This window comes from Lepeophtheirus salmonis, chromosome 1, assembly GCF_016086655.4.
Source record: "Lepeophtheirus salmonis chromosome 1, UVic_Lsal_1.4, whole genome shotgun sequence".
In the NCBI taxonomy this organism is placed as follows: domain Eukaryota; kingdom Metazoa; phylum Arthropoda; class Copepoda; order Siphonostomatoida; family Caligidae; genus Lepeophtheirus; species Lepeophtheirus salmonis.
The window spans coordinates 672160-698919 of NC_052131.2; the positions used below are offsets into that span (position 1 = coordinate 672160).

The 26760-nt window shown below is 29.8% G+C and overlaps 1 protein-coding gene across 3 annotated transcripts in view; it reads right to left on the reverse strand.

The window, feature by feature from the left end:
* Positions 1-22637: 22637 nt before the first annotated feature.
* LOC121132310 (uncharacterized) overlaps positions 22638-26760 on the reverse strand; it is an 81234-nt gene continuing 77111 nt past the window's right edge. For all 3 annotated transcript variants that reach the window (XM_040727697.2, XM_040727705.1, XM_040727688.2), the window contains one exon: positions 22638-23795. In XM_040727697.2, the coding sequence (XP_040583631.1) occupies positions 23596-23795 (200 nt within the window). In that variant the 3' untranslated portion in view covers positions 22638-23595. The remainder of the gene's footprint in view (positions 23796-26760) is intronic.

Genomic DNA, 26760 nt, shown 5'->3' on the forward strand with positions numbered 1-26760 from the left:
GTCTACTATTATCGATATTTTCTTGTAAACAAAATTGAATTTTTCTGATAAATAAACGAAGTCAACAATTTTTTTTTTTGATCAATGACACGCTTGTCATTGAAATCAATCCAAGTCTTTTTCCCCTGTTTTTTTTTTTTTTACCCTGGAGTAATATATCCTTATTCTTATATAAACTTTCAGTTCTTAGTGCATAATTTGTATTTTGATAGATTTTTGTGTTGGTAGTTATTTTGAAATAAACCCATTGAACGATAAATGATGAGATTTTTTTGAAATAATTTATGTACTAAATAATAGTTCAGATTAAAATTTGTAAGAAAAAATGTGAGGAAGATCGGTTGTAGCTTCAATTTGAATATTGCCATTTTAGAAATGTTGACACAGTATTCAAACATTATTTTAATCTTATTTAATAGCTAAAAATAAAATAAAAACTCATAGGGGGAAAAAATATTCCGTTGTTATTTCTGATATATAGAGTTTCATGGTCGAACGATTTTCTTATATTTTGTAAGCTAAAGAAACTCAATTTAGATAATTGTATTTAAAAAGTTTATAAAAAAAGGACAATACTATAAATTTAAAAAGACTGAAGGAAAAACTTTAAATCAGTTTGGTAAGTAAGCTAGTAATTTTTGATTGTAAATCATTACCCAATAATATGAAACCTAATCAAACTATATCTGTTATGTATTTAATATGTCCTTTCTGGTTTTTATCTTCTTATATAAGTACTGTGTTTTACGTGTTATAAATAGTATCGTCTTATGTAAATATATCAGAGTATAATTAGAATACACATGAACATATGAACTGTGTACATTATTCCTCCACGTGAATTCTTCTCCTCATTTCTCTCGGTCATCCTGGATCTCTCCACCTTATAAATAAGTTTGTGTCTCTCCCTCGTCAAGACGCAACAATATCAAACTGTAGCTCAATTTAAAATAACTTAAAAAACTGTCATTTAAACTTAAAGAAAATAAATAATATTCAAATCAGAAGATTATGAAAAAATAGTTTGTACATGAACCATTAAAAAAAAGAAAAAAAATACACATTTTTATTCTTGAATAGGGCTCGACTGATATTGATTTTTTAGAAGATAATTGATGAGTATTTACTTTTAAATTAACTCTTGAAATCTGAAATCCAATAAAAAAAATAACACAAATTGTAAGCATGGTCAATGAGCATGCCTTGGATGTTATATAAGTTTTTAATCTCTGGACATTAAATGATCAAATAATATTGTATTTTTTTAAATCAAAAAAGATTAGTTAAATAATATATGTAGTACTTCAAAATTAAATTAATCATGAACAAAAGCAAGAAAAGGAAAAAATCCCAATGTACACTGGCAAAAAAAAAGTTTGGAAAAAATACTTTTTCGTCATTTTCATCCATCAATATTTTTTACTCTCACCCGATGACAATTATTATATAAAAAAAAAATAGATCTAGAAAATATTTTTTAATTATTTGTCTGTAAAAATGCAGCTGTTTTGCCCAACCTTAATTTCATATGTAATGTTTCTCATTGGCCAGTATGAGAGATTGGTAGTTATTTCCTTTAGAAGGGTTATCATTCTATCCTGAAGACGCGAGCCATTCCTTCTGGATAGAAATTAATTGTAGGGAAGTTTGTTTTTCAATTAGACAATGACCCAAAACATACATCCAAGCTTTGCAACAACTTCTTGTGAAAGAAAGAAGCCTCTCACATTTGATCAATTATGCAATGGCCAGATCAATCTCGTGATTTGATCCCAATAGAGCTATTGTGGAACACATAGACAGAAAAGTTCGGGGAAAGTGCCCTACAAGTAAGTGAAACATTTTGAAGAATGCTTCTCATCTGCCTATCTTGAAAAATTAACATCAAGAATGCCAAAAGTATGTAAAGCAGTTATAGTGGCAAAGGAAGGATTTCTTGATGAAGCTAAAATTTAACCGGAAATATTTTGATTTTTTACAAATAAATGCTTTTACCCATGTTGAACCTCAATTTTTCTTCATTTTAATAGCCTAATTTATATGCTACCTGATGAAAAAGTCATAGGGTATTAAAAAAATAAGTGAAATTTCCTTTTATTCCAAACTATTTCTTGCCCATGTAAATACTTTATATAGGGTTTGTATTCAAATGGATGGGATGAGTTAAGATACCCAATTTGTTTAGCTATAGTTAAGAGCCTACATATATTTGATTTAAGAGACTTATATTTGCTCCGATAGATATGATCATTCAAATAAAAACAGTCAATTTCTCATTATTTTATTGTGACAATCATTTTTGGCTACTTTAAATGGAATTAATAGTGCTGACAAATGATTACAAAGAATAATTTCTTGATATAAATTGTCGTTTATTGGTTGAAGAATACAAATATAATTTTGATTCAATTTTGAGAAAAATCAGTCTAGGTTGCTTTTGTGTTGACTTACTACATATGTGATTTTAGATTAGAGCAGGGAGTGAACACTTTGACAGAAGTTTTGATCATTTTTTCCAATTTTGAAAAAAGGGTATCTGGTAATAAAATAGTTTGTGTCAAATTTTAGCTGGAAGGTTTATATTTAAGAGGATCAATTCAATTGCAAACGTTTTAAAATACTTTGATTATGAGAGACTGTGAATAAAAAAGAAAAGAAAATTGGCTATTCTGGTAGTTTGGGGGGGTTAAAGAATAAATGACAAGGCACATAATTGAAAACTAGACATTTTGAATTTTAACAAGTTTAATTTTCGAACTGTTGGTGTATGTTTCGCGCAAAGTAACGCAGAAATCTCGATTTTCTTGTCTTTTGTAATGCCATTTTTCGATTAATTATGCTAATTATTTAGCATAAATATTCACAGTTTGTCAGCTGATTGTAGAAACTATCAATTCTTCTCATGTGTTTTTCTTTTTCGACTCTTTTATAAGTGTCTAGATTTCAACTACGCAATCGCTATTTAAATACTTTTGATATCGACTTTCACAAAATTAAAAAATCCATTACTTTGTCTTTTATAAGAATGATTTAATCTTTTCATTTATTTTGATTATTATCAACCTATCTACAACTAGTAGATTATTATATTAGTCGAGTCCTTCACTTGACAGCATTTTAGACTTGCAAATTGTAAGTACTTACGGTATGTAAAAAAGGTCAAGAAAAATGACATGTATCCCTAACAATTAATTTTTTTTTTTTTGAACAAGAGTAACTAAGCTGCCGTCACGTTTAATTTCAGCTATCAGAGAGGGAGGAAAGAAATGCACAAAATTCCACTTTATATACAGTATGGACATAGAATGTAGAAAGGAATGATTCGGATATCGATAATCAATTTTACTCTAAGTCCAACAAGGACTTACGCTAATAATTCTCCATCAAATTCTCAGTTATACTTTCCCAATTTCAGGCCCACGATCATGTAGTTACTTTATACATTCTCTTTTTCAGAATTAATGAATATTGAGACCATTTTTGAAAAGTTGATAAAACAATTCTCAGATTGTCAACAACAAAAAATATCACTCCCAATAAAACGCTTGTAATTTACAACTCTGAATATATTTGTCATGTTCCTTATTCCTCAATTTTAAAATTCCAAATATTATATGATTTTTCATACTATATATTAGTCTCACATTTTATTGACTACTCTTAGAATCAGACTTTATCATACAAACGAAAGAAAAATATTTGATACGGGTAACAATTTTCTTTTCCAGAAAAGAGAATTCAACTTTTAATTATTTACGTGACTCGAATGATAAATCGTTCAAAGTAAATACTCCTCAGAGAGTAAAACTTTAAAAATAAAATAATAGGTTTGGAAATAAATAATTTCGTATTCTTCGCTATATTTGAATGATTTATAAGAAATGTTGCAATCATCCGATTTAAGCCAAGTATACACTGTTCGGTTTGATAACTTGTTACCAATGGTAATCCAACTTCATAATGCTCTTCTTGTAGAAGCCCTAGTGCCTATTGAAAAAAAAATACTCCGACAACCAATTTTCACAGGCCTCTATTGAAAGCAAATTTGAACTCCCAAACGAGTTGGTAATTGACAACATCAGGTAATGGTCACTTGATACCAGCTCCGGACTGTAGAGTGGATGCATAAAAACTTCCCATCCTACCTGTCAAGCGCAATAATGTCTAAAAAGTGTTTGTAGTATATACTCATACCTTTCCAACACTTTATTATAAGATCCGATGTAACCAATAATGAAGAAGATATACTTTTTTTTTTAAAGGGCGGGAAAATACGAAAGTACTTTTTCCACAAGTTAATATTATAATGATAGATTTACTAAAATTATATTGTGTTCAGGGATTAAAAGTATCGGGAGTAAGACGTATTTATATGGTACTATACTAAATTAGAATCAGACTTAATTATACAATCGAAAGAAAAACATCTCAAACGGGTAAGAATTTAACGATAGCTGGTCAATATAACCCTACTACGTCATAAAATCATTTACCTACCGATAACGTAAATGGCGACAGTTCCTCAACATTTTATGAGTTTGTTTTACATTTAATTTATGAATAGTAATTTAAGACAAATATATTGATTACATTATATATTTACATGTAAATATACTTGAATTCCAATGCATATTCTACTAATGTAGAAACATTCGAATACTAAGAGAGTGAAACAAATAAGTGAATAGTTTATTAATCTTGTATTACAAACGAACTTCAATCAGTTGGGAGACTGACGAAATTTACTTACTACTAGTGTTTGATCGGTCTAAAATAACTAAAAAAGACTAACGTCCTATCAAACCAGTTTTGATTAATTTTGTCAGTCCAAGGACGGATCTTTGTCAGTCTTTTTGATAACTACAACAGCTGAAATGACATGGTTAATAACTACGTCATTTTAGGTGTTGAAGTTTTATGATAACCTCTTTCAAAAGAAAAAATATTGTAGGTTTATAAAACGTATACCGGGTCGTCGGAAAAAATATACCCATAACTTTGTGGCCTTATATCTTGGGTTCTACAATAAGTAAATAGGTTTGGGGAATTTCCATAGAAAAATATGAGAATTCTGAATATTTCTTTTTTATCTCTATTACGTCAGTACGAGTCGTCTTCACGATGGAGTCCCGACGAGAAAATATCCCCGCTCTCCTCGACGCAACCATCTCCACCAAGGAGATCCCCGAACTGCTCAAGTGCGACTGCAAGACCGTCTATAACGTAAAAAGCGTATGGAAATTTTGCACGACCCGGTATAATTCAGGTGTACATTTATTAATAATATACAAAACTTGAGTAGAACACGAAACAATATCATTATTTCTACTGATTCTGAAGATATGATAATTTTGTTATAGACAATTAACTAAGCATAAATTATTTTAATCCCTGGAGTGCTCAATATTATTATTATTCAATTAGATCTAGTTGAGTAATATATTAAAAATACTTTATTGTGTCTTTAATTTGTTCAATCTTAAATAAGTTATATTATATACCCACCTAAACAGATAAAATATAATATATGTTGCCAAACATATAATTAATCCAAATAAGATGCATTCCATAAAATGATATTTCTACCTATTAGTCTATTTATAATAACAGTTATTTTAGTATGCTTGATCTTAAATAAGTATAGCTGTGTCGACAAGTGAACAAAACTTACTCTTGTGGAGGTGAAAAATATATATATATATTGCAAATCCTAATCAAACTTCGAAATGGCTTTAATTCCCGCAGAAAATGTCATTTATTTAATCTATGACCCATTTAGTCATAGTACATATTTGTGATGTCACGTATGGCATGGTCTGAACTCGTACAAAAAATGTCCTTCAAATGTTTAAAAAAGTAAAAAACTTGAAGGGCGCAATATTGTTTAAATGGGATTTACAGAATGGAGGCACACTGCACAAGTAACAAAAAAGAGGAGTTCAGCTGAGAAACTCTCTCTAAGCAAAATTTAAAATTTACAAACCAAAAATGAGATAAAAATAACAAATTACTTAATTGGAGAAGATTTATAGCCGCCCATGCGACCACCTAACTCGCCTGTATCTTTCTTCTCGTCCCTGTTATTACATAAGTAGAGTTGTCATTTTTGTAAGAAAAAAAAGGAGCTTGAGAAGAAGGCGGCTGGAAAAGAGTCCTTCTGAATAAAGACCCTGGTTAATATATGATGTTTTTTTAGGATTTTGCGCAGAAAAAATGAATTACTTTGACAAAAAAGAAAACATTTAAAATAGGACTGGTGCGGGGAAAATATAAATATTTATGTTTAAATTGATATTTATAAATTTCATTATGGATTTTAAAATTTTTTTTAACCAAAAATAGACGAAAATTCTAATTTCAGAGGGAGAATTTAAGATCACAATTAAAAAAAAGGAAGACGTAGCATATGCAACAACTGGTTTTCCTTTTCTAATTTCTAAACTTAGTTTTTTCCATACAAAAATTCCAACTCTATACGTAGGTACATTTTTTTTTTTGAAAAAAATAGAGTAAAAAAAGAATTGAACCGTTATTCCTAATCGAAAAATTGGATCAGAATAGCATCAGAATCGTTAAAACTTAGATTAGGATTGGTCAAGAACTGTTTGAGCAAAGAGCGGCATAGAACCTGGAACCGAATTCAAGGATTTGTCACATCACTAGTACATAACTGTATGTATATATATGAAGGAAGCATTACAAAACATTTATGGGATAATAATTTCTCCTATCCCTCATAATCCCTTCATCTGCATTTTTAATTGAAGCTATTAAAATCACTTATCCTTTAATAAAAACCAATTTGTGCTTAAAGTAATAACTTTTTATTCATTAGATTACCTAATATATATTCATATATTAAATGGAGCATCAAGGAATATTAAGTAGTATGATAAATACATACAAATTAAGTACAAACAATTGAAATAGTTCTTACTCATTGTAAAATATTACTCTAGATTGATTCATTGATATTACATACCTATTTCTCCGATGTTCACCTATATTTTAATGCTCCGTCCCATCAAAATTGGAAGAAAGGGTATTCTACTAAATAATGTACTCTGAGTGATGCCTAAACGGCATTTGTGGCATGTTAAAAAAACAGACAATCAATATGGTAACCCTTACCAAATGAAGAATGACTCTTATGACGTTTTATTGGATCAGCTACAGCAGCTGTAACACGGGGGAAAGAGAATAAGGAGATACACAAGGGCTCGGCAAGAATGAGTCTGATGTGAATCCTAAATTATACTCTGAGTCCAACATGGACCACCAATTACCTATAACTCCACAACAAATCTTCCAGGTTACTACACGTCTTTTGTGACCATAGTCAAATGTTCAATCCGGCTATGTATACAATTGTATGTGCTGCAAAGGAAGTTCACTTCCTAGGAATTAAGTAATAATTACAGCTGCTTATACAAAGAAAATTAACTCCTCAGTCAACTAACTACAAAAAAAAAAAAAAAAAAAAAAGGGCTAGCTAGATAACCCACCCGATTTGCATCGCTAGATGTCACCATAGTGGTGTAAACATTTATGGATCTCAATCAAAGCTATCTAAGAAGTGGGTAAACGAACACCACGTTATCACCATTTCTCCAAATATAGTTGGGTACGTTATAACTTTTTTGTCCGCTAGGCGTCGAGTATACTTAATATAACTGACTATGCAATCTCAATAAATTAATCAATTTAAAAGAATTAATAAGGTGGATTCTGCAAAGGTGAAAAAAAAGGGATATCTTACCTGTGAAAGAGATATTAGTCTACTCAAGTTGTCAAAAACGTTTTGCCATTTTGTTTTATATCGTTGACCTGGACTATACTCGAAGTATAAATTAATAAATGCTTCAGACTACGATCGTTACAAAAGAAAAGGAAATAATGGATCAAAGTTTACGGAGGCTAAGCTAAGTTTAGGAATACCAAAGTACCTTTGGGTAAGTGGATATATATTCACACCCTTCTGAATTTATAAATATGTAGAATCAGCTGATTTAAATAAGAAAGAGTGAACTGAAGATAACAGATAAAGATAAAATATACTGTAATTATGTTCATCCCAAAGAAAAGAGTGGTATTTTTTAAGCCTGAATTAAGAATAGTGGCAAACTATTTTCAAGTATGAAATATACTAAAAGTTATACATAGCCAATTTAATTGGTAGAGAAAAATACTTTATTAAATGATATTAGTGAAATGGTTGCCTTATAGAGGGCACTTTGAAATATGGGATTTCATTTAAGGACTTATAACATTGACGCAATCGATGTTATGTCCCATATTAAGAACTGACTCTTTCCTATATATATATTATTGTTTTTTAAAAGAATACAATGCATTTATGATGAATTAATGTGATTTTGCCAAATAACCCCCTTCCCTCCCAATAAATTTACCATCAAATCAATATACTTACTCAAATAAATCTTATATGCCCATAAACTTACGGAAATTATTCAAGGTCTCTAGAATTCTATGACTTCAGTCATAATACCATTTACTGGTTGACATCCCATGATAAGATGGGTTGTTATTTATTCCTTTTACGCATAAAAACATTTAATTTACATTGGGGCAACTTTCATATAAAAGACCGAATATAGCGAATTTATTGCTGAATACTGCTAGACATATAGGTATTTGCCTCTCTGCCCTCACGTCTCCTACACCTATCATATAAAGCTGGTTGACCATGGAATTCCAGTGACCTTGAATAATCATAATGAGTGATTATTCCAATTGTCCATAATTCTATGGATGGACTGACTCGTTCAAAGTAAAAATAACCTACAATAGGGGTATTATCATTGCTTACTTATATTAGTTTCTACACCAAACGACAGAAAGTGGCGCCGCCTTACGACAAAATAAAACAACTACCTGGTGGATATTATTATTCAATAAAAAATCTAGATGTATTTTGACAACTAGCTGTTTTATGAACTCTCACTAAGGAAAGGAAATTTTTGAAAAAAAAGAAAATATATGGTAGCTAGTCTTAGTTAATTTTTTTGTTTGTTAAGTAACTGTAAATTATTAATGTGGTACTTTTTAATTATTCCATACCTTGAATTGATAATGTTATCAAAATAAATATCAATGACAGAGTATGAAATGACAGGAATTTTAAACAAAGTCCTTTGATTGATAAAAGTGAAATACAAATCCAATGTAATATCTTTTTCATAGTACGTAGAGTCAGCTGTTTTAAATCGTGCAAGAGTCAACTATTGAAAATGAATTAAAACAACGAATGGAAAATGCAATACCTCTTTGATAATTTAAAAAAGCGGGCCGTGCTTACTGACATAGAGGATGTTGTATAAATTGTTTAAGAAATATCAAGTTGCGGACTCTCACACCAAATTGGGATAATACATACTTTTTAGTTTACTCATACCCTATTAAAATTAAATTCGCAATTCAAATGGACTGATTTATGCTACAATACAAGAACATATTATAATTTAATTAATTTACTCTGAAAACGAATCTCTTTGAGTCACCCACTACTTTATTATTTTTAAAGCAAATTAATTTTCTATTGCATACATATATATATAAATACATATTTAGTAAATGGTATTAAATTATAATAATGAGCCTTTTAAGTGACATAAATGATTAAATTCTGATAATGATTAATAATTTTAAATCAAATTTTTAAAGTATTAAATTATTGTTTAATAATAATATTTCTGAATGATGAATGCAGGAAAAATATTCATCCTAAATCATTTTTTTTAAATAAAACTTAGTTTCTTTTAAAAATGAAACTTCAAACATATATACAAGTAAATATTTTTGTTACAATAAATACATAATTTTTGCACTTTTTTTTAGTGTTAGACCAGTGACATTCAAATTTTAGTGTTGTGAATGGACCTCATACACGTTTCTTTGCAATTTCATAGAATTATGTTAATATTTGGTTTAAACACAAAGCAATTGGTATTTGTTAAAAAGTTATAAAATAAAAAGTTATTAAAAAAAACCAAATGATATTTTTTTTTTAAATTATTAATCATAATCTATTGAGTAATTTCTGTCCCTGGCTTGCATCCGGCACAGAGGCACACAATAACGCCTACACAGTTTTTGTATTGAGAGAATATCTTAAAGGTTTTGTATTTTTTCTTATACACTTTTGTCATTTAAATCTAACGAGCATACTTTCATAATCATAGAGCTAAGGGTTGCCAAGATATTGAGGTCTAACCTTGTTACGGATTCAATAACCCCAGCCTGTATATTATATAATATTCAATAATATATAATTATATTATGATATATATATTATCAACTATAATATAATATTATAGTTGATGTATGTATGCATGTCCATCAGATAAAAATAACCAAAAAGGGTGTTTTATTTCAAAACAAAGACAGATACAGATATATACAGATATAAGATATAAAATAAAAGTTTTTCAAAATTCTGTGTTACGTACCTAAAGCTATATTCCATACTGGTCTGATCAAATTTCAGGGATCTGGAGAGCAAGTTTGTTTTCTATTTATCAGTTTTTTTTATTATGCAAAATCGATTCCCCGTGTCTTAAGGTTTTTTTCAAGGTATGGTTTGTAGATTCGAAAATACACCGAAATAATTAAAAATCCAAAAAGCGAACGGAAATAATTGAGAACTTAACCATTGAATAAGAGTTAAAAAAACTGAATTAGGAAGAGGATTAGCGAGTTTGTCTTGGTATGTATTAATAAAATAATTCCAAATAAAATCTATTATACGAGTACATTCTAGTATTTTATAACATGATATATAAATACGATATTTTATTAGCACAAATGCTGTTTTAAATGTGGAAAGTTTTCCATTCTATAGCAGTAATTCATGTTCTTCCCAAAATCATATAATAGGCGGCTGGTGTTGGAAAGAGTCTTAAAACAGTAATATTATAAGTCTCGCTCCTGCCTTCTCCTTGCACTCACCAAAATGCCCATCCTTACAAAAATTTCTACCGGAATATTTTACCCCCCATTGCCTCTGCAGCTACCATTAGGGACTCTTTGCTGAGCCTGTAAATTGCATTGCAAAGTAAATAGGATTCATATCAAGAGAAGAGGAAGACCAAAAGTGTATTTGGGACAAATGTGTCACTTGGGCGGAATTGTTGAAAGTTCTGGCTTAGGTAAGGAACTCTTGATCTAATCATTTTAAAGTTATCGGGACTCCAACTTTGGACCAGACTGTACACCTATCAAATTATAAATATATATAAAAATAATCTATTATTAAAAGTTTTGAGAGAACTCCTATAAATGAAGAAAGGGAATAGACAATGATGAACGATACTTACTCAGAGTACGGCTCACATCAATAATGATGAATCAAGGAGGGATGCTCTAATAAGAATGGACATATCTTGTTTTTTTTTCTTTTTGGAAAAAAGGTATAAATCAACCTCACACAAAAAAGTAGTTATAAAAAAAAGTCCATGTAAAAGTTTCCATTCATCATCCAAACGTCAAAATGGATTTCAAAACCAAAAAAAGAGGTTTATGTATATGTATATATCTACCCATTAACGCTCAATTAACCTTAAGGATTTTGTATTCTCATCCCTTCCTCCCTCATCTCTCTTTTTATGAGGCTTATTAAATCCTCCCTTGCTCAATAACAATGTCTACATAGATACAATCAAATCACATCAATCTTCATCCATATTTTTCTGACTAGCTATTAATCGAATTCTGTGGCTAAGGAAATTAGATCGTATGTATATTACCACTGATTAGATATTCGAATGTCTGTTTATTATTTATAGGTTATTTAAATTGAAAACATTTTTTTAAATATATCCAACATATTTTTTCATATTAAAAATGAACTTTTAAACCATGGTTTTGAAAACAGAAACACTGGTGTTTATATATTCTGGTTACTAACAAGGGCTAAACCTTTTAACCCATGTTGTCCGTTAACATATGCAAAAGCGATTACTTTTTCTCAAAATTGGGTCCGGATTTGATTGGTCTTCTTGGATAATTTTTATTAACAAATTATTCTACTTAATCCTTGAGAGACTCCGTAAATTTCACTTTCATAAAGTAAGAAATATTCATTGTCATAATAAAAGTGTTTGAGAGTTATAAAAAATAACGTTTTTCGTTTTTTTTTAAACTTACCTTTTAGGTAAATGTGGTTTTGTATTTACTTCCCCAACGAGATTGCCCATTCCATTCCTCATTTATGGAAGGTGGAGTGTGTTTAGGAGATCTCGCTATTCAGACGAAACTAAATTAAGTTTATGATTTTTAATTTTTTTTTTCTTCAAATTATTACCAATATTGGTCAAAAGTTTCATTCCTGAGCATAAGCTTAACTTATTATATTTAAATACAATAATCAAATAGTTTAAGTCGAGTTTTTATTGCAAAAAAAATCATAGGTCCCACAAACCAAATTTTACATTTTCTGTTAAATATTGTGTTATTTTCATCTTAATGCATCAATACCTAAACAATAATATTTCATTTTTTTCTAATCAATTAATTACAACAGAGTGATTGTGTTATAATTATCATCCTCACAAAATAAATCCATTGTAAGATAAAAAAAATTTTTTTTATGTATTGAGGAATCTCTGAAATCAACTACCTCGAGCTCATATTTTACAGAAATTATTTTTATAGATATACATTTCGAAAAAGTACAATAAAAAAATGTACAATTTACATTAAATTATTTGATATAAATCTGTTAGAATTTTTAATTTTTAAAGTTTATAACTTAAATGCAAAGTTTTAATGAGAATTAGTTATGTAAGAAAAATATATATATTGTAGAGTAACATGATAATAAATGTTTTGAAAGTATGTATATATTTATTGGTAGATGAATAAATCAATAATTATGTCTAATGACTCACATAAAATGGGAAGAATTATATTCTTTCTAGTGAAGACCGTCTTATCCGAGATGATGAGAAAAAATAAATCATGTTTTTGTATTTTATAAATATAAAAAAAAAAATTAATATAATTGTGTTGGGTTTGTTCATGAGGATTTTTACCTTTGGGATTTAAATCATATTAAAGAAAGTTCAATAGAAATCCCTTAATTTATGTAAATATGGGTAAACATAACCATCAAACGTCCAAAAAAAGGTTCTTCATGGACTAGTTTTGATTTGAATATCTGTAAAATGTCGACAAAAATATAATTTGATTCTGTTCCTTTAAAATTATCGATTTGAAACCACTTACAGGATTTTTATTTAATTCAGTATTATAGATGAATTATATATTTGACAACAATATTTCTCTAACTTGCCTAATATGCTGTCAATAAATAAATATTATATTTTGGTACTGCGTGTAACATACATTTTTTTTAGATGTAATTTTTACAAAATCTCGTTTTTTGATACAAAGTGTATATCCTTATTATCAAATATACTTTTGTCGTTCATTTATGCCAAATAAGACAACCTTTTTTACCAATTTATAATTTTGGACTGCAAAAACGGTCAATTAAACTCTTAAAAATAGGACCTTTTATTTATTATTTCTTAATTTTTGTTTTTTTGATAACCTGTTCAGAAGAAACTATGAATTAATAATTGCATCAACTAATTATTTTCGTTTCATTAGTAGGTAAAATCAAAAGCAATTTAAATTTTGCTTGGGTTGTCCACAAACTTGATATCAAGCGTTGGTTACTTCTTTAATTACAGGTTCACAATTTTGTGAGTGACATGGTATTTTGAAAAGTCGAAGCGGTGAAGAAAAATACTATGAAGCTCTAAGCAAGAAGATATCCCATTCAGTATATCAAAAATATGAGATAACATTGATTTGAGGGATATTAGTGTACACCCGTGTTATTCACTTAACCTCAATTGGGATGCAACTTCATTTACTTATATCCAGGATTGCAACAACGCGGCTGATATTAAAAAGGTCTAACTAAGCCTCTTCCTTGAAGTGGAAATAAACCCATAGCAAAATACCTTTCCCGTGATGGTGTTTACGAACCCAATGTTGTTAATTTTACCTCCTGAGGGTAAAAAAAGATCATAGGTGTCTTACTTGACCGACTGATGGCTCTCTATATTATCACTAACTCTTTTTTTGCTTACAGTAGATCCTACAGGGCGAATCATATCCTTTTTTTTTTTTTTTTTTTTGCCCATAACTCGACCATTTTGTAAGTTGAGTTTGGTCTAGGTATGTAGAAAAAACTTTATCCTCACTGAAACAATATTGTCAGGAGTTTCAACAAATAATTTTTTGCTTCTTTTGACGTATCTTTTCATTCGTATATGATGGATCATCAAAAAATGTTCCAATCAGACTTTAAATTGAAGGTAAAAAAAGTTGAGAACCTATAGGTGCATTCGTCATCCATGGCATTGTTACTTGGAATGTCAATGGTCATGAATTCGATCCGGTTTGTGAACCGCGTAAAACCACATTTTAAGTGAGGACTCAGATTTTTAAATTTATATAGAGTCATGCTGACGTTGACACAGTTTTATTAGTTGGTCATTTGGTTATTGTTGCACTAAACCAGCTGTTTTTCGCCAAACAAACAAACAGATCTTGATTATCCTATTTGTTATGTTTTTTTCTGAAGATATATTTATATATAAGGTTCCAACCACGAACCATATTTTAAAAGATGACCCTTATAGAACCTATCAAAACATTTTGACCTTCGAACTGCCAAGCAAAGATAAGGTCAGTTCACGAATAGGTATAATTTGTATTGTCAACCTTACAACAATCATTCCAATTATGTTTTTTAAACCTAATCTTGCGACCTTTTATTTTTTTTTGTGTGTTGATTCACCCTCCCTCCTTAAATAATATTTACAAATAAAGATCTTGATAAATTGAAGACGAAGGTGAATGGATGCTCAAAGAACAGGCACGTTGATATAAAGCCCATTGCTAACGTTTTGTTGTCAAAATTGTTCAAAAAACAACGTGTTCTGCAAAAAGATAAAGATATGCTGTGTTCATTTGGATTGTTTTTGTCAATTTTTCATTTAGATTTATATTTAAGAAGATGGTATTTTTAAAAGTATTTTCTAAAAGATCATTCCAAACATATGGCTTAAATGCTTACAGTTTAGTCAGTGCCCTTCCCCCAGAAAATCCTAGTAACGGGCATGTGTCCATGACGACATACCTAATTAAAATCCAAAACCTTTTAATATTAAGCTTTTGTGCTTCCGAATAACCCCAAGATATTAGATTGGCATACAATTGCTTCATTATTTTCTCTTATTTTTTATTCCCTGATAGTGTAGCATGATCGCAGGGAACTGAAAGTCAGAAGCTGCCAAGACAGAATGACACGCTTCATGTTTTCTTTTTCATTTAATGAATATTACTGTTGGCATCTCATGTATATTCTTTGTTTTTTTGGGGGGCGGTACGTTGTTTTCAAGTTGATTAGGAAAGGTTCATTTTGTAACATTTGACTCAAGGGTACAAAATGAAAATAAATATTATTTTCATCCGAAATTATTTGAGAATACATTTGATAAAAAAAAGTTTTAATTATTACTCATGTTATCCACAAACTCATATGTGATTAATTAATTAAAGTTAATGAATAACGAATGAATGGATTTGTTTAATCAATAAGAAAAATATTTATTCGTAGTTTCAAATATATTATGAGTTGTAGTTCTTACTTATTTAAAAAATATCTTTCTGATCCCGAAATTTCCCACCGGAAATGCATGAACTACACTAAAATGGACGCACGGTAGAGTCCAATCCTCCGCCTAAAATCTTTTTAACTAAATATTAACATTCCTTTAGGTTTTGTATCTCAATTTATTCAAAAGTTATACGGGTTGACCTTTTTTGTGACCTTGACCGTTGATTTTGACCTCTCACTTTATATAACATATAAAATATTCGTACATAATTTTTCCTAAGTTGGTCAGTAACTATTCCCGTAATTTTGATTATAATCAGACAAACTGTAGCGAAAAGATAATCAAAGACAAATTGCCTCCTTGCTGAGTCAAAACAACTCCCAGTCTTAGTTCATTGACGGATATTTGAGGATGTAAATTTTAGGGATTATTTTTGACAGAAGAGAAATTCCTACACATAGTTGTACACTGGGTCTTTCAATAGCTAGTCTATCTTTTAACATTTGTTTCACAAAGAAGTATACTCATAGCAAACAAGCAGTCCCTAACTATTGTTTTAAGAAGTTGAAATACATAAAGACCATTTACAAGCAGTTTTTTGACCTTTTTTCGTCGCAAAATTTCAAAGGTCTGCTACTAATGTCTTTGAGAAGGTTGTGTCCGGTTCAGGTTCACCGGCTCTATTGGTCCCGGTCTCGATTCTTTCATTTCAACGGTTTTGATATTGGTCTCGGTTCAGCTTTATCGGTCTCGGTTCCAGTCTTCGTTCTTGTTTTTTTTTTTGTTTGTTTGTTTGGTAATAGGCACTTAGAACAAGGGGAGTCGGTACAAAATTTGGGCCCAGGAAATTATATTAGATACAAACAGGGTTACAATCTACCTCATACGCAGAGTGCGTAGGCCCCAATTTCCAGCAAGGACCCAGAAAACTAAGTTTGCTTAAAAAATTGGTTTTCTAAGTGGGGCCGTGAGGAAAGGCTAGGGGAAGGTTCTAGGAAAATGGAGAATTGATTATTGCTTTCAGTCTACACATACTACATAGTTAACATGTTTCGTAAAGAGGGGCCCAACTAAAAATCTATTAGTATAGGGGTCCTAATAAAGTTTGGGAAACCATTTCTTAAAAAATATCATCGTTATTATTATTATAGGGATATGAAAAACTTAGAAGCGGACCGGAACCATAATCTACCCCACTCCTTCCCTCTTTTATTTAACAACGTCGGGTGCATAAAACCAATTTTTCAGATCCTTAAGAAGCCCTTAGGTATTTGGAACTCACATACAACTGTATCACCCTGGAGACAAAAAAAAATTTATTGGAAAACGCTGCAATTGCAGACAAAAAAAAACAACCTCTGAAATTGACTTATTGATTAAAGCTAATTTATTTTTTATAATATATATTGTATTTTTTTTTACATAATCTATTTAGGTACAAAACTACAAGAACCGAGAACGATAACTTTGTCGCTTCCTGTTCTAGCAGTTCAAGAACTGGAACCACTTAAACTGCTAGATTGATAAGGGCACAACCTTGGTTTTTGAAATTATAAAACAAAAGATAATTACTTTTACTTCATAATAAACTTGGAACGGAGGAAGGCTTCAATAAAGTGTCCATAACCAGTGGGAGAATGGCAAGGCTTATACAAGAGAGAGCATATGTAAATTCAAAGTCTAGTTCGTGTTTTAGGTAAAAAATTTAGGTATAGAAGCGTACACCGTCATTTCATGTCAACCCAACTAAAAGACGTCACCCGAAATCATAAAAATGTGATTATTTTTGGCTAATAATATTTCCTCCATTTGAAAAGGACGTATACCAAAATTATATCGTCGATATTATTTAGTAAATATTTCATTAGTTGATCAATATAGACTATATTTAATAAAAAAAATATGGTCATTTTTATTTAATTGATGTATTTATCATCCCTTCCAATCCTTGGTGACAGAATGTTAAATTAAACAAAAAAAATAAAAGAAAAAAAATCGAATATTGTAAATTTTGAAATTTATATTATTGATTTTATGTTTTTAAAAGGAATATATACTTTAAACAATATTAACGGAAAATATTACTCAAATTTTATTCTTAAATAATTCAATACATTAAATTATAAAGTTTCAGAAGCTATAAAGATTTTTCTTATCAGGAGACTTCCAAAAAATCACTTTTTCTAAGATGGGGTCAAACTTCAGTAATATGAAATTACCGGGTGGTCCATTGAAATCTAAACACATACTAATTCAATAATTAATGAAGGTTGAGTGATTGAAATTAATTCATATTTCGTTATTTTAAAGAAGAAACAATAATTTAGAAAACAAAATAAACCTGAGATATCTACATCTGCAGCGGGTGCCAGGCCTTCTGTTGCCTCCTGGAAGCCATCGTTGCCGCTAAGAGCGGCTACATCAATGATTAAGAGAGGGCAGAACACATCTATTTATAGTGTTCATTTTGTAGAAATTCCATTGTTAATTAATAAATTATATCTTGGGCATGTTTAAAATGAAGAGTGTTCTGATTTTAATGGACCACTTGGTAATATATGTCTATGTCAACAATATGCTAAAAAAATTGTTTTCAAATTTTAGGTGTGTTACAAAATGCCTATTTACGGTGGGAACAAAAACTTACAGGAGGCGTGTGCGAAGTCTATATGGGTTTAGAGGACTCCCATAGAAGTGCTGGATTTTTAGTACTTCAATGGAGGAAATCAATTTGACGTCTTTTATATTTATTGTAGATAAATTCTTAATTTTTACCCAGTTTCATTTTTCTCAATATGGTGCTTGGCTTAATCGCACCATTTGCTGGAAAATACAATACTTCAAGATAGCTTCAAAACCATCAATTTAGTATAATGGATCAAATAAAATGTGTAATGGACGTTAATATACTTATTAATCTTGTATGTGGTTAAGTGTTTAAGTAATCAATCGATGGGACGTGTATAATTTTAACCCGACAACAGCACATTACATCGTTATTACTTCGTAACAAGTGCGTAGTCTTATTTTTTTATTGCAATAAAATTACCATCTTTTGCACAATTATCTGTAATTCCTGAAAATTCCATTAAATTCTCCTGATGTTTAGGAAGGTTGTGTTGTTTTATTGAAATATCATTTTAGAACACAGATTTTGGTGTAGGTTAAAACATAAACAGAAGGAAAAAAAGGTGTGAAATTAGATGATAAATAGGACATAACATCCTTAATATTAAAGTTAGAGACATGGTTTTGGTATCAGAATACCTTTCTTACCATTATCTGTTAGGTAAAACAGTTTTAAAAGGAAAATATTAAATTTGAATTTTTAGTAACATACCTACAATCTCCTTTCTCTGCTTATTATATACAACATACGAAGACAAGTATCTTATATACACATCCTTGTTTCTTCGGATTAAGATCTTGCTTTTTCCTCAATATAAAATAAAACACAGAATTTTTTTATATTATATAATTGACATTGTTTCCTTTTTTAAAATGTACTTTAAAATGGTAAGCTTAAACATAATTAACTTTATTGTCAAAATGTAGGTATGAATCTTTGAATTAAAATAAGTTATAAAAAAGCTTGAAAGGGTATGCACGAAAAAGTCTTATACATCCATGTGTGGTCAAAAGACTTATTTTCTATGATTGAAATATTCTAGATTATTCATTAAATAAATATTAATCCTGCCAATGTGAAATTGATAGCTGAGCCATGTAATAGTAATATTTAAAAAGTTCCTCCAAAGACAAGCATCCGAAAACCAATATATAATTGATTATTAACTATACAACAAATCCACATCGATTAGTACGTTGTTGTACACAAGAACAATTTCTTGAATATTTTCATATTTTCAGCTCATCGGACAATAAAATATAGGTACTTTACAAGGCCTACTTTATAAACAGTGAAAAATTCAAAAGACTTTAGACTACAACTCTAGTTTAGAGTGAGTCTTTGATAGTTTGATCAAGTCGAAGCGCAAATCTTCAAAATATAGACTCGGGTTCAAGCCTAATCGAAGTCCCGAGTCCCCACCTCTTCTTCGAACCTTCTTTGCTCACGAACAACTTAAAAGATATTCAACTCAACATTGTAAATTATTTTAGGGCCTAAGAACACGTTTATTTTACTTTCCATACGAACGTTTACACTTATCTTCTCTTTATCAAAAAAGTACGGTTACAAACATTTGTAGCCCTTATCTTAATTTTTGTCTTAAGAAATTATAATCTTTACATATTATCATAAAAATTCTATTAAAAGGACCACCACATGAGTATGTAGGTACTTTTTTGGGTAGAAAACAAATAAATCCATGTACCTAAATAATATATTGTATTATTTTTTAAAAGAATAATTTGAATGTATTGTAAAATAGCTTTGAAACAATGTAGAAACAAAAAAAAAAAAAAAAATTCTATAAAAAGCCATGTCAAAAATAATAATAACAAACGAAAAATATCTAATGAATAGAATAATATAATACACAATAGATCCTTTTTACATTGCTGAAGTTACATCATAAAAAGAAATCCATTATGCTTATGGTAGTATTCTCTAATATATTAAGGAGTCCTTGATATGTCACTTATTTAATCAATTTTACCTCATTAAAACAATCAGTTCAAGAAATGAATAAGCTAAATTTATTTAACAAGAGTTTGATATATAAATGCATAATATATAGTCATGATTGGAATGATTAAAATAGATCATCATCATGCTTTTAGTATTTTCTGAAAGTTATTTTTTGACAACATTTATGTATAGATAAGATACCTATAAAATATTAACAAATGCTTGCATATTCAAGGTATAAACTATAAAGATATAGTATTTTATTTAAAAAAATGTTTATTGAACGCAACACTTATACCATTTGTATCACAAAACCTATATCGAAGCAGTAATTCATAATCTAACGCAGTGGTTTCCAATTTTTTTTGGGAGTTTGTCCCTTAAAATATATGGCTAGACAATATGCGAACCCTATTCCTTTCATTGAGAGATGATTATAAAATTTGGATTGAATTTTTAAAAATAGATGACTGAAAGGCTATATCAAAACCTCTAAAGTTCAACCCAGAGGCAAATAATGTAAGTTATTTGACTATATTGATCAAAAATAAAGATTTTAATTCGACTTATACAATATATATGTACATACATGTATATATAAGAAAAAAATAAGACGGAAGAAATAATCGAATATACTGTAAACATAAAATCAGCGATAAATGTACTCATGGAATTATTTCTATACATTAAATTCTCTTTTTTGCGGTAAATGAAGTCAAAATTGAGACTTACAAACAAATAACATTACAGACTGTGGATGTGCAAATAGTTTATAAAAGAATCAAGGTCTTAATCTAACGGATGTTCGCTCTCTATTGGGCATAGCATGCCCATTCTATGTTTAAGTTTGGACACAGCAAATCTTCGTGTAGCTGCGATCTGTATTTATATTTGGCAACCCCTCTGTTGTGTATCACAATCCCCACAGGAGTCGCGACACCCACTTTGGGAACCACTGATCTAAGGTAATGTTTATAGATGACAAAAATATGATAACGGAAGAAGGAGAAGTTTTTTGTATTTGCTACTGAAAGATGTGATTTTTATTTTCCAAAGCTGTTATCGTTATTTTTTTATTCTTAAAGAGATAACATAAGTGTATAGATTAATCACTAGAGCGTGAATGACAAAAAGTAACACTGAGGATTTGTTGGGAGTTATAAGTATAATTGTTCTTCTGGGACTCGGAGTGTAAATGAGGATCGTTATAGCTATGACAAAAAACATATGTTCTTCTTAGTTTTTAAGGATTAATTCATTATTAACATTGTAGCACTGAGATCCATATTCACTCATGGCCATTAAGTGAGAATCCCTTTTAAAACTTTATGATTATCCAAGCAAATGATTGTTTGACTTTTCACAACGGCAAATTCCCCACTTGGCGAGTTATCTCACGCCAAATTTTCCAACGACGAAATTTACTGACGCTTCAATCTAATAATAGCATTTGATATTAGGAAAAGTGTCATTTTAAGTAGTGAATGTCAGATTCAATATTTTTTTTAAAATTGAGGTTGTGAGAGTCCTTCATTAGTTCCGAAGATTAAAATTAATGATGCACAACATTGTGATCACTTTTCCGCATAGGGGCATCTCATTAGCCATTGATTGCAGTCCCCCTCAGATTTTCTGTAATCCCAATTCGTTCCTTACAGGTTGTGATACATTGACGAAGAAATACTTTTTATGGATACATAATATAATTTTTTATCCTTGAAATAATTAACGGAACATACAAATTAGCCTATATCACTATAATTTCTTCAAACCTATATTAATCGAATAACTTTTGAACGATTGTTTTTCTGTTTTGAATAAGACCTTTGAGGCTATATTTACATAGATGGCCCGTCAACACAAAAACAATAGCTAGAATGATTATTCTCTAAATATAGTGTTGATTACAATTGTATTCTTATACGAATAATCGTCAATTTCTATCAACAAATTATTCTGAATAACTCTTAACCACCGCAAATTGCACTTCAATTAGCCAAATTGGATAATTGTAATAGAAGAATAAAAAGCGACAGATTTTATTTGCAAGATCATATTGGGGACAATATAGGTCTCACTAATCAAATAAAAATTTTAAACTATACTTACAATTCTTGGATATCTTAACACATTCAACAAATTTGAACACAAAGTCTATAATTGACACAAATATGTCTGAAATATCGGACTGTATGTAGATATAAATTAGAAAAAATATCTTGGACTCCTTTTCTATAGATTAGTTCAAGACACACAACTTATCTCATCTTCTTTAGTGGCATACACTCCCGAAAAATATTTCGTGAGTGTAAAATATCTTTAAAACCTTCCTATTTATAACTTTCATGTTCCTTAGGACTTGAAATATCGTCAACTTAAAAATATAGTTTTTGTGTGGTAGTATATATTTCCAAGAATTATAAAAATTATTTACACTAACAATTTCTGTAGATTTCTTCTTGTAAAGATAAAAATATAATACAGAATTTGTGAGTTACGATAAATACATAATTTATATTTATTGAAATAAGTCAACATGAACACAATATAAAAACAAATATAATTAATTAATCATATGTAGTTGTATATAAAAAAATGAATTGAAATTGATTTTTTTATTTGGCTTAGAAGGAATTAAATGCAAGGGGTTGAATGAAGGTAGAAGCATGAAACACGTCATTCCAAAAAGTTATATGTAAATATATATAATAATTGTTGATTTTTTTTTTTTTTTTTTTTTTTAGATAAGCAGTATAATTGCTATCATATTTTGTAAGCTTGCTGGACAAAACAATATAAGTCATCAACGAAACAAATGAATAATTATTTCAAATATTCGAGATTATCTTCACATTATTATAACAAAAAATATATAATAAGATCTCCAAAAAAACATTATAAAATACGACCCTGCTGATAGAGGTAGTCACTGCTCTGAGTAATTACTTTAAGGAATCAGATCGGCTCTTTTCATTTCAATTATAATAATTATTGGCAGATTAAGTGATTATAACAACAACTCGATGGAGGAGTCAACACAGAGATTTTGATGTGAATTCCAGGAATAGATAACCTCTTATTCATTAAATTATAATAAACGGCTTTTGATATAGGATTATAGGCGTTGGAAACGGGAGATAGGTCTTGGCAAATTACTTTTTTGATTTTTTTTAAAGACAGTTATAAAAAAAAGTATTAATATTTTCGTAAAAAAGTCATTGTAATAATTATAATAGAACATTCTTTTCTAAAAAAAAAATATACAAGTCACAAACATTGATTGCTTCCTATCACCTATGTATAGAATGTGAAGTGTATGTATGTGTGAAAGTGATGTATCATATATTAGTCGATAATGTCTCCAAGACCAGTATTTGAAAAGCATTTACATTCCCATTTGTTAATCCCTTCGCATCGTCCATGAGGTTTTTTCTCCTTATACTGACAGTAAACGGAGCAAACTTCATTACTAATGCAGTTAATATGATCGAATTCCAATGTCTCGGACGTACAAATGCATTCGTTTAAAACACTATTGCAGTTTCCTAGAAATGATAAATAAATAAATTAGTGATTAAAATAATTGTACAATATAGAAAAACGTAATTAAAAGTTACTGTGTATTGTCATTTTCTTTTTAAAAGAAGCGTGGGTTACTTAACTAATTATCACGTTTTATCTGCAGTAGGTTTCTTTTTAATTAATTAGTTCTCTTCTAAATAGAAAAATACTCTTTTGATGTAAATAATATAATTAAAAACGTTATATAACAATACTTTTGGTGAAAGGAGGCTTTTTAATGTTCATTAAAACCTCATATGTGGTCTGTCAATACAAAAAAAAGCTAGAATAATTTTTGGATTGAGTATTTATTCTTCAACAAATTATCGTTAAGTTCCACCGTTAAATTATTCTGTTTAACCCTTTGAATACACTTTTAATCCAACTAAAAGTAACAAAAATACATTGTCACAATAGAAAAAATGATAGGTTTTGTTTGAAGGACCATATAGGAACTAAGTGAAGTCTCAAGAATGAAATGAAGGTTTTAAACTATAGTAAACATTCTTGGGGTATCATAACTAGTCGCATAAATTATTATGCAAAGGCATAACGGATCAAAATATGACTATGCAATATTGGGCTGTCAGTATGTATATTTTTATGATGTTCAGAAATATATTTAGCTTTTTCCTTGATTTTTTGTTCTAGAATATTTTATGTTAAGTGACTACATATACATATGTTATACAATGAAGTCAAGTCATAAAAAAGATCCGAATTTATTTCTCAAATTGAGAAAAAAAAAAAATCTTTAGATTACATGTTCAAGTCTAGTAGTATTCGACGAACTGATCACGAATGTATGTATAAGTAGTTTTTTCGTATCAAATCTTATTTTTGGGGAATGTTAATTTGAAATTATGGAGTATTTTTATCCTTTATATAGATTTCATTTAACTTTTAAAAATAATAAAACAATAATCAATATAAAAATTGATTTATTTTTTTCAAAATTTTATACAGATGTAAAATTCTTACTGATATTTGTTATGCGATCATTCAATCATAAGAAAATACAATTTATAGGGTTAAAAAAACCATACCGGGTGTAAAAAAAGTACTGAGATATCCCTCTAAGTAGTCATTAAAATACTCATAATTGATCAGGATGATGTTGTGTATAGAAAATTTTACTTTATAATATTTATTACTATAACAATGCATATTAATTATGAATCTGGCCACCATCATTCTCAATGACATCCTCCAACCGCCCCCGGAATCCCTTGCACACATTGGCAACGTAGTCTTTTTTCATGATCCTCCACTGCTCGTTAACGGAGGTCTTCAAGGTATAAATATTCGGGTGATGGACTTTGCAGGCCTTCTTCTCAATTTACCACCAAATTGAGTAATCCAGTGGATTCAGATCTGGGCTCTGAGGGAGCCAAAGGTTCTTGAACCAGAAGTTCAAGTTGCTACCAATCCACTCGTGTACAATATTAGCAGTATAGGATGGAGTTCCGTCCTGCTGAAATACGTACATGGCCTTGTTTGACTTCTTCATGATCTTGGTGATCTATGGGCCCACATTTTCCTTCAACACCATGAAGTAGTTAGCCCCAGGTAACTGGTATCCGACAGGGAACCAAATTAGAGACAATTTTTCTCCAGTTGATGCCACAACCCCTAACATCATCACAGAGGTCAGATGTTTGTTTAGTTGACTTTCCTGATGCTGTTGTCAGCCTTGCCAAAGAATACCACCCGATCATTTTGTTTGTTGTAGACAGGGTAAACAGTAAAGGTTTTTTCATCAAATAAAAAAGTAAGACGGTTGCTGTTGTTCTTCAGATAATTCAAGAGTTGTTGGCATGGCTAAAGACAGAGTTATTTTTGACGTTGGGATATGAGTGGCCTCTCTATTCAACTAAACGATATGCGTCCAGCCTTTCAGATGCCCTTTCCCACAGTAGACCGATATTCCTTTTTGTTCTTGGCGTATTCTGACATCTTCATCGTTGGGTTGACCTTAAAGGCATCCATGACGTTTTCAGGCTTCACTTTGGTGGGTCTTCCACTCTTGGGTTTGCCCTGTAGGATGTACCCATCACACAACGATTCTGACCCGACAGACTGTGGCCTTGATGACGTTTAAGGCCTTCATGATGTCCGAGGTGGTCTCCCAACACGGATTAAATGGGCTATGATGGCTCTTCTTGCCTCCATAGAGACATATACATAATTTTTGTTTACAACATGTACATCAATCAAAGGCTTGGAATCTAACTTATTCCAAAATTATCTCCACTTTAAGATTCAATCAACAACACTTGTTCAAAATTGTATTTTTAGAAGGTCTCGTTACGTTTTCTATACCTGGTATTTTAAGGGTTTTATTCCAAAAAGAATAAAGTCTCTGTTTTTTATTTATTTTTTTTGCCCAAAGCAACCTATTTGAAGAATAAATCATAAAATTTTAATTTACACAAGAGTATTCGGCTCTAACAGGTATAGTTTAGACCCCCTATTGATTTGAAATTATTTTTCTTGAGGAAAGAATCAATAAGAGCCATACCATAAAAGTCTGAAGCAGAACTTTTTGATGAAATCTTTACACCAAGACAATTAATATCTCTATTTGAAGGAATTTAATGAGACGGCTGGAAAGATCGAAGTGACAGATGATATTGTCTTCATATCATTAAAATCATCAAACCAAGTTTTAACAATACATTAATTTGTATTAATAAACACATTACAACTTCAAAATGTAAATATATCTTTTTCTTAATCAATCCTCAACGCTTAACAATAACAAAGTTGGTTGCAATTTCCCCCAAACTGTTTATCTTTAAATAATTGAACCCGGTTTTACCTTACAAATACAAAAATCAACCTTTATCATCTGTCAATGTGTCGCCTTCTTTTCCTTTAATTAATGCTCTAAACGTTGATTAGTTACACTCTAATTAGTATTTGTTAAATTGTGATCAATAATCGATG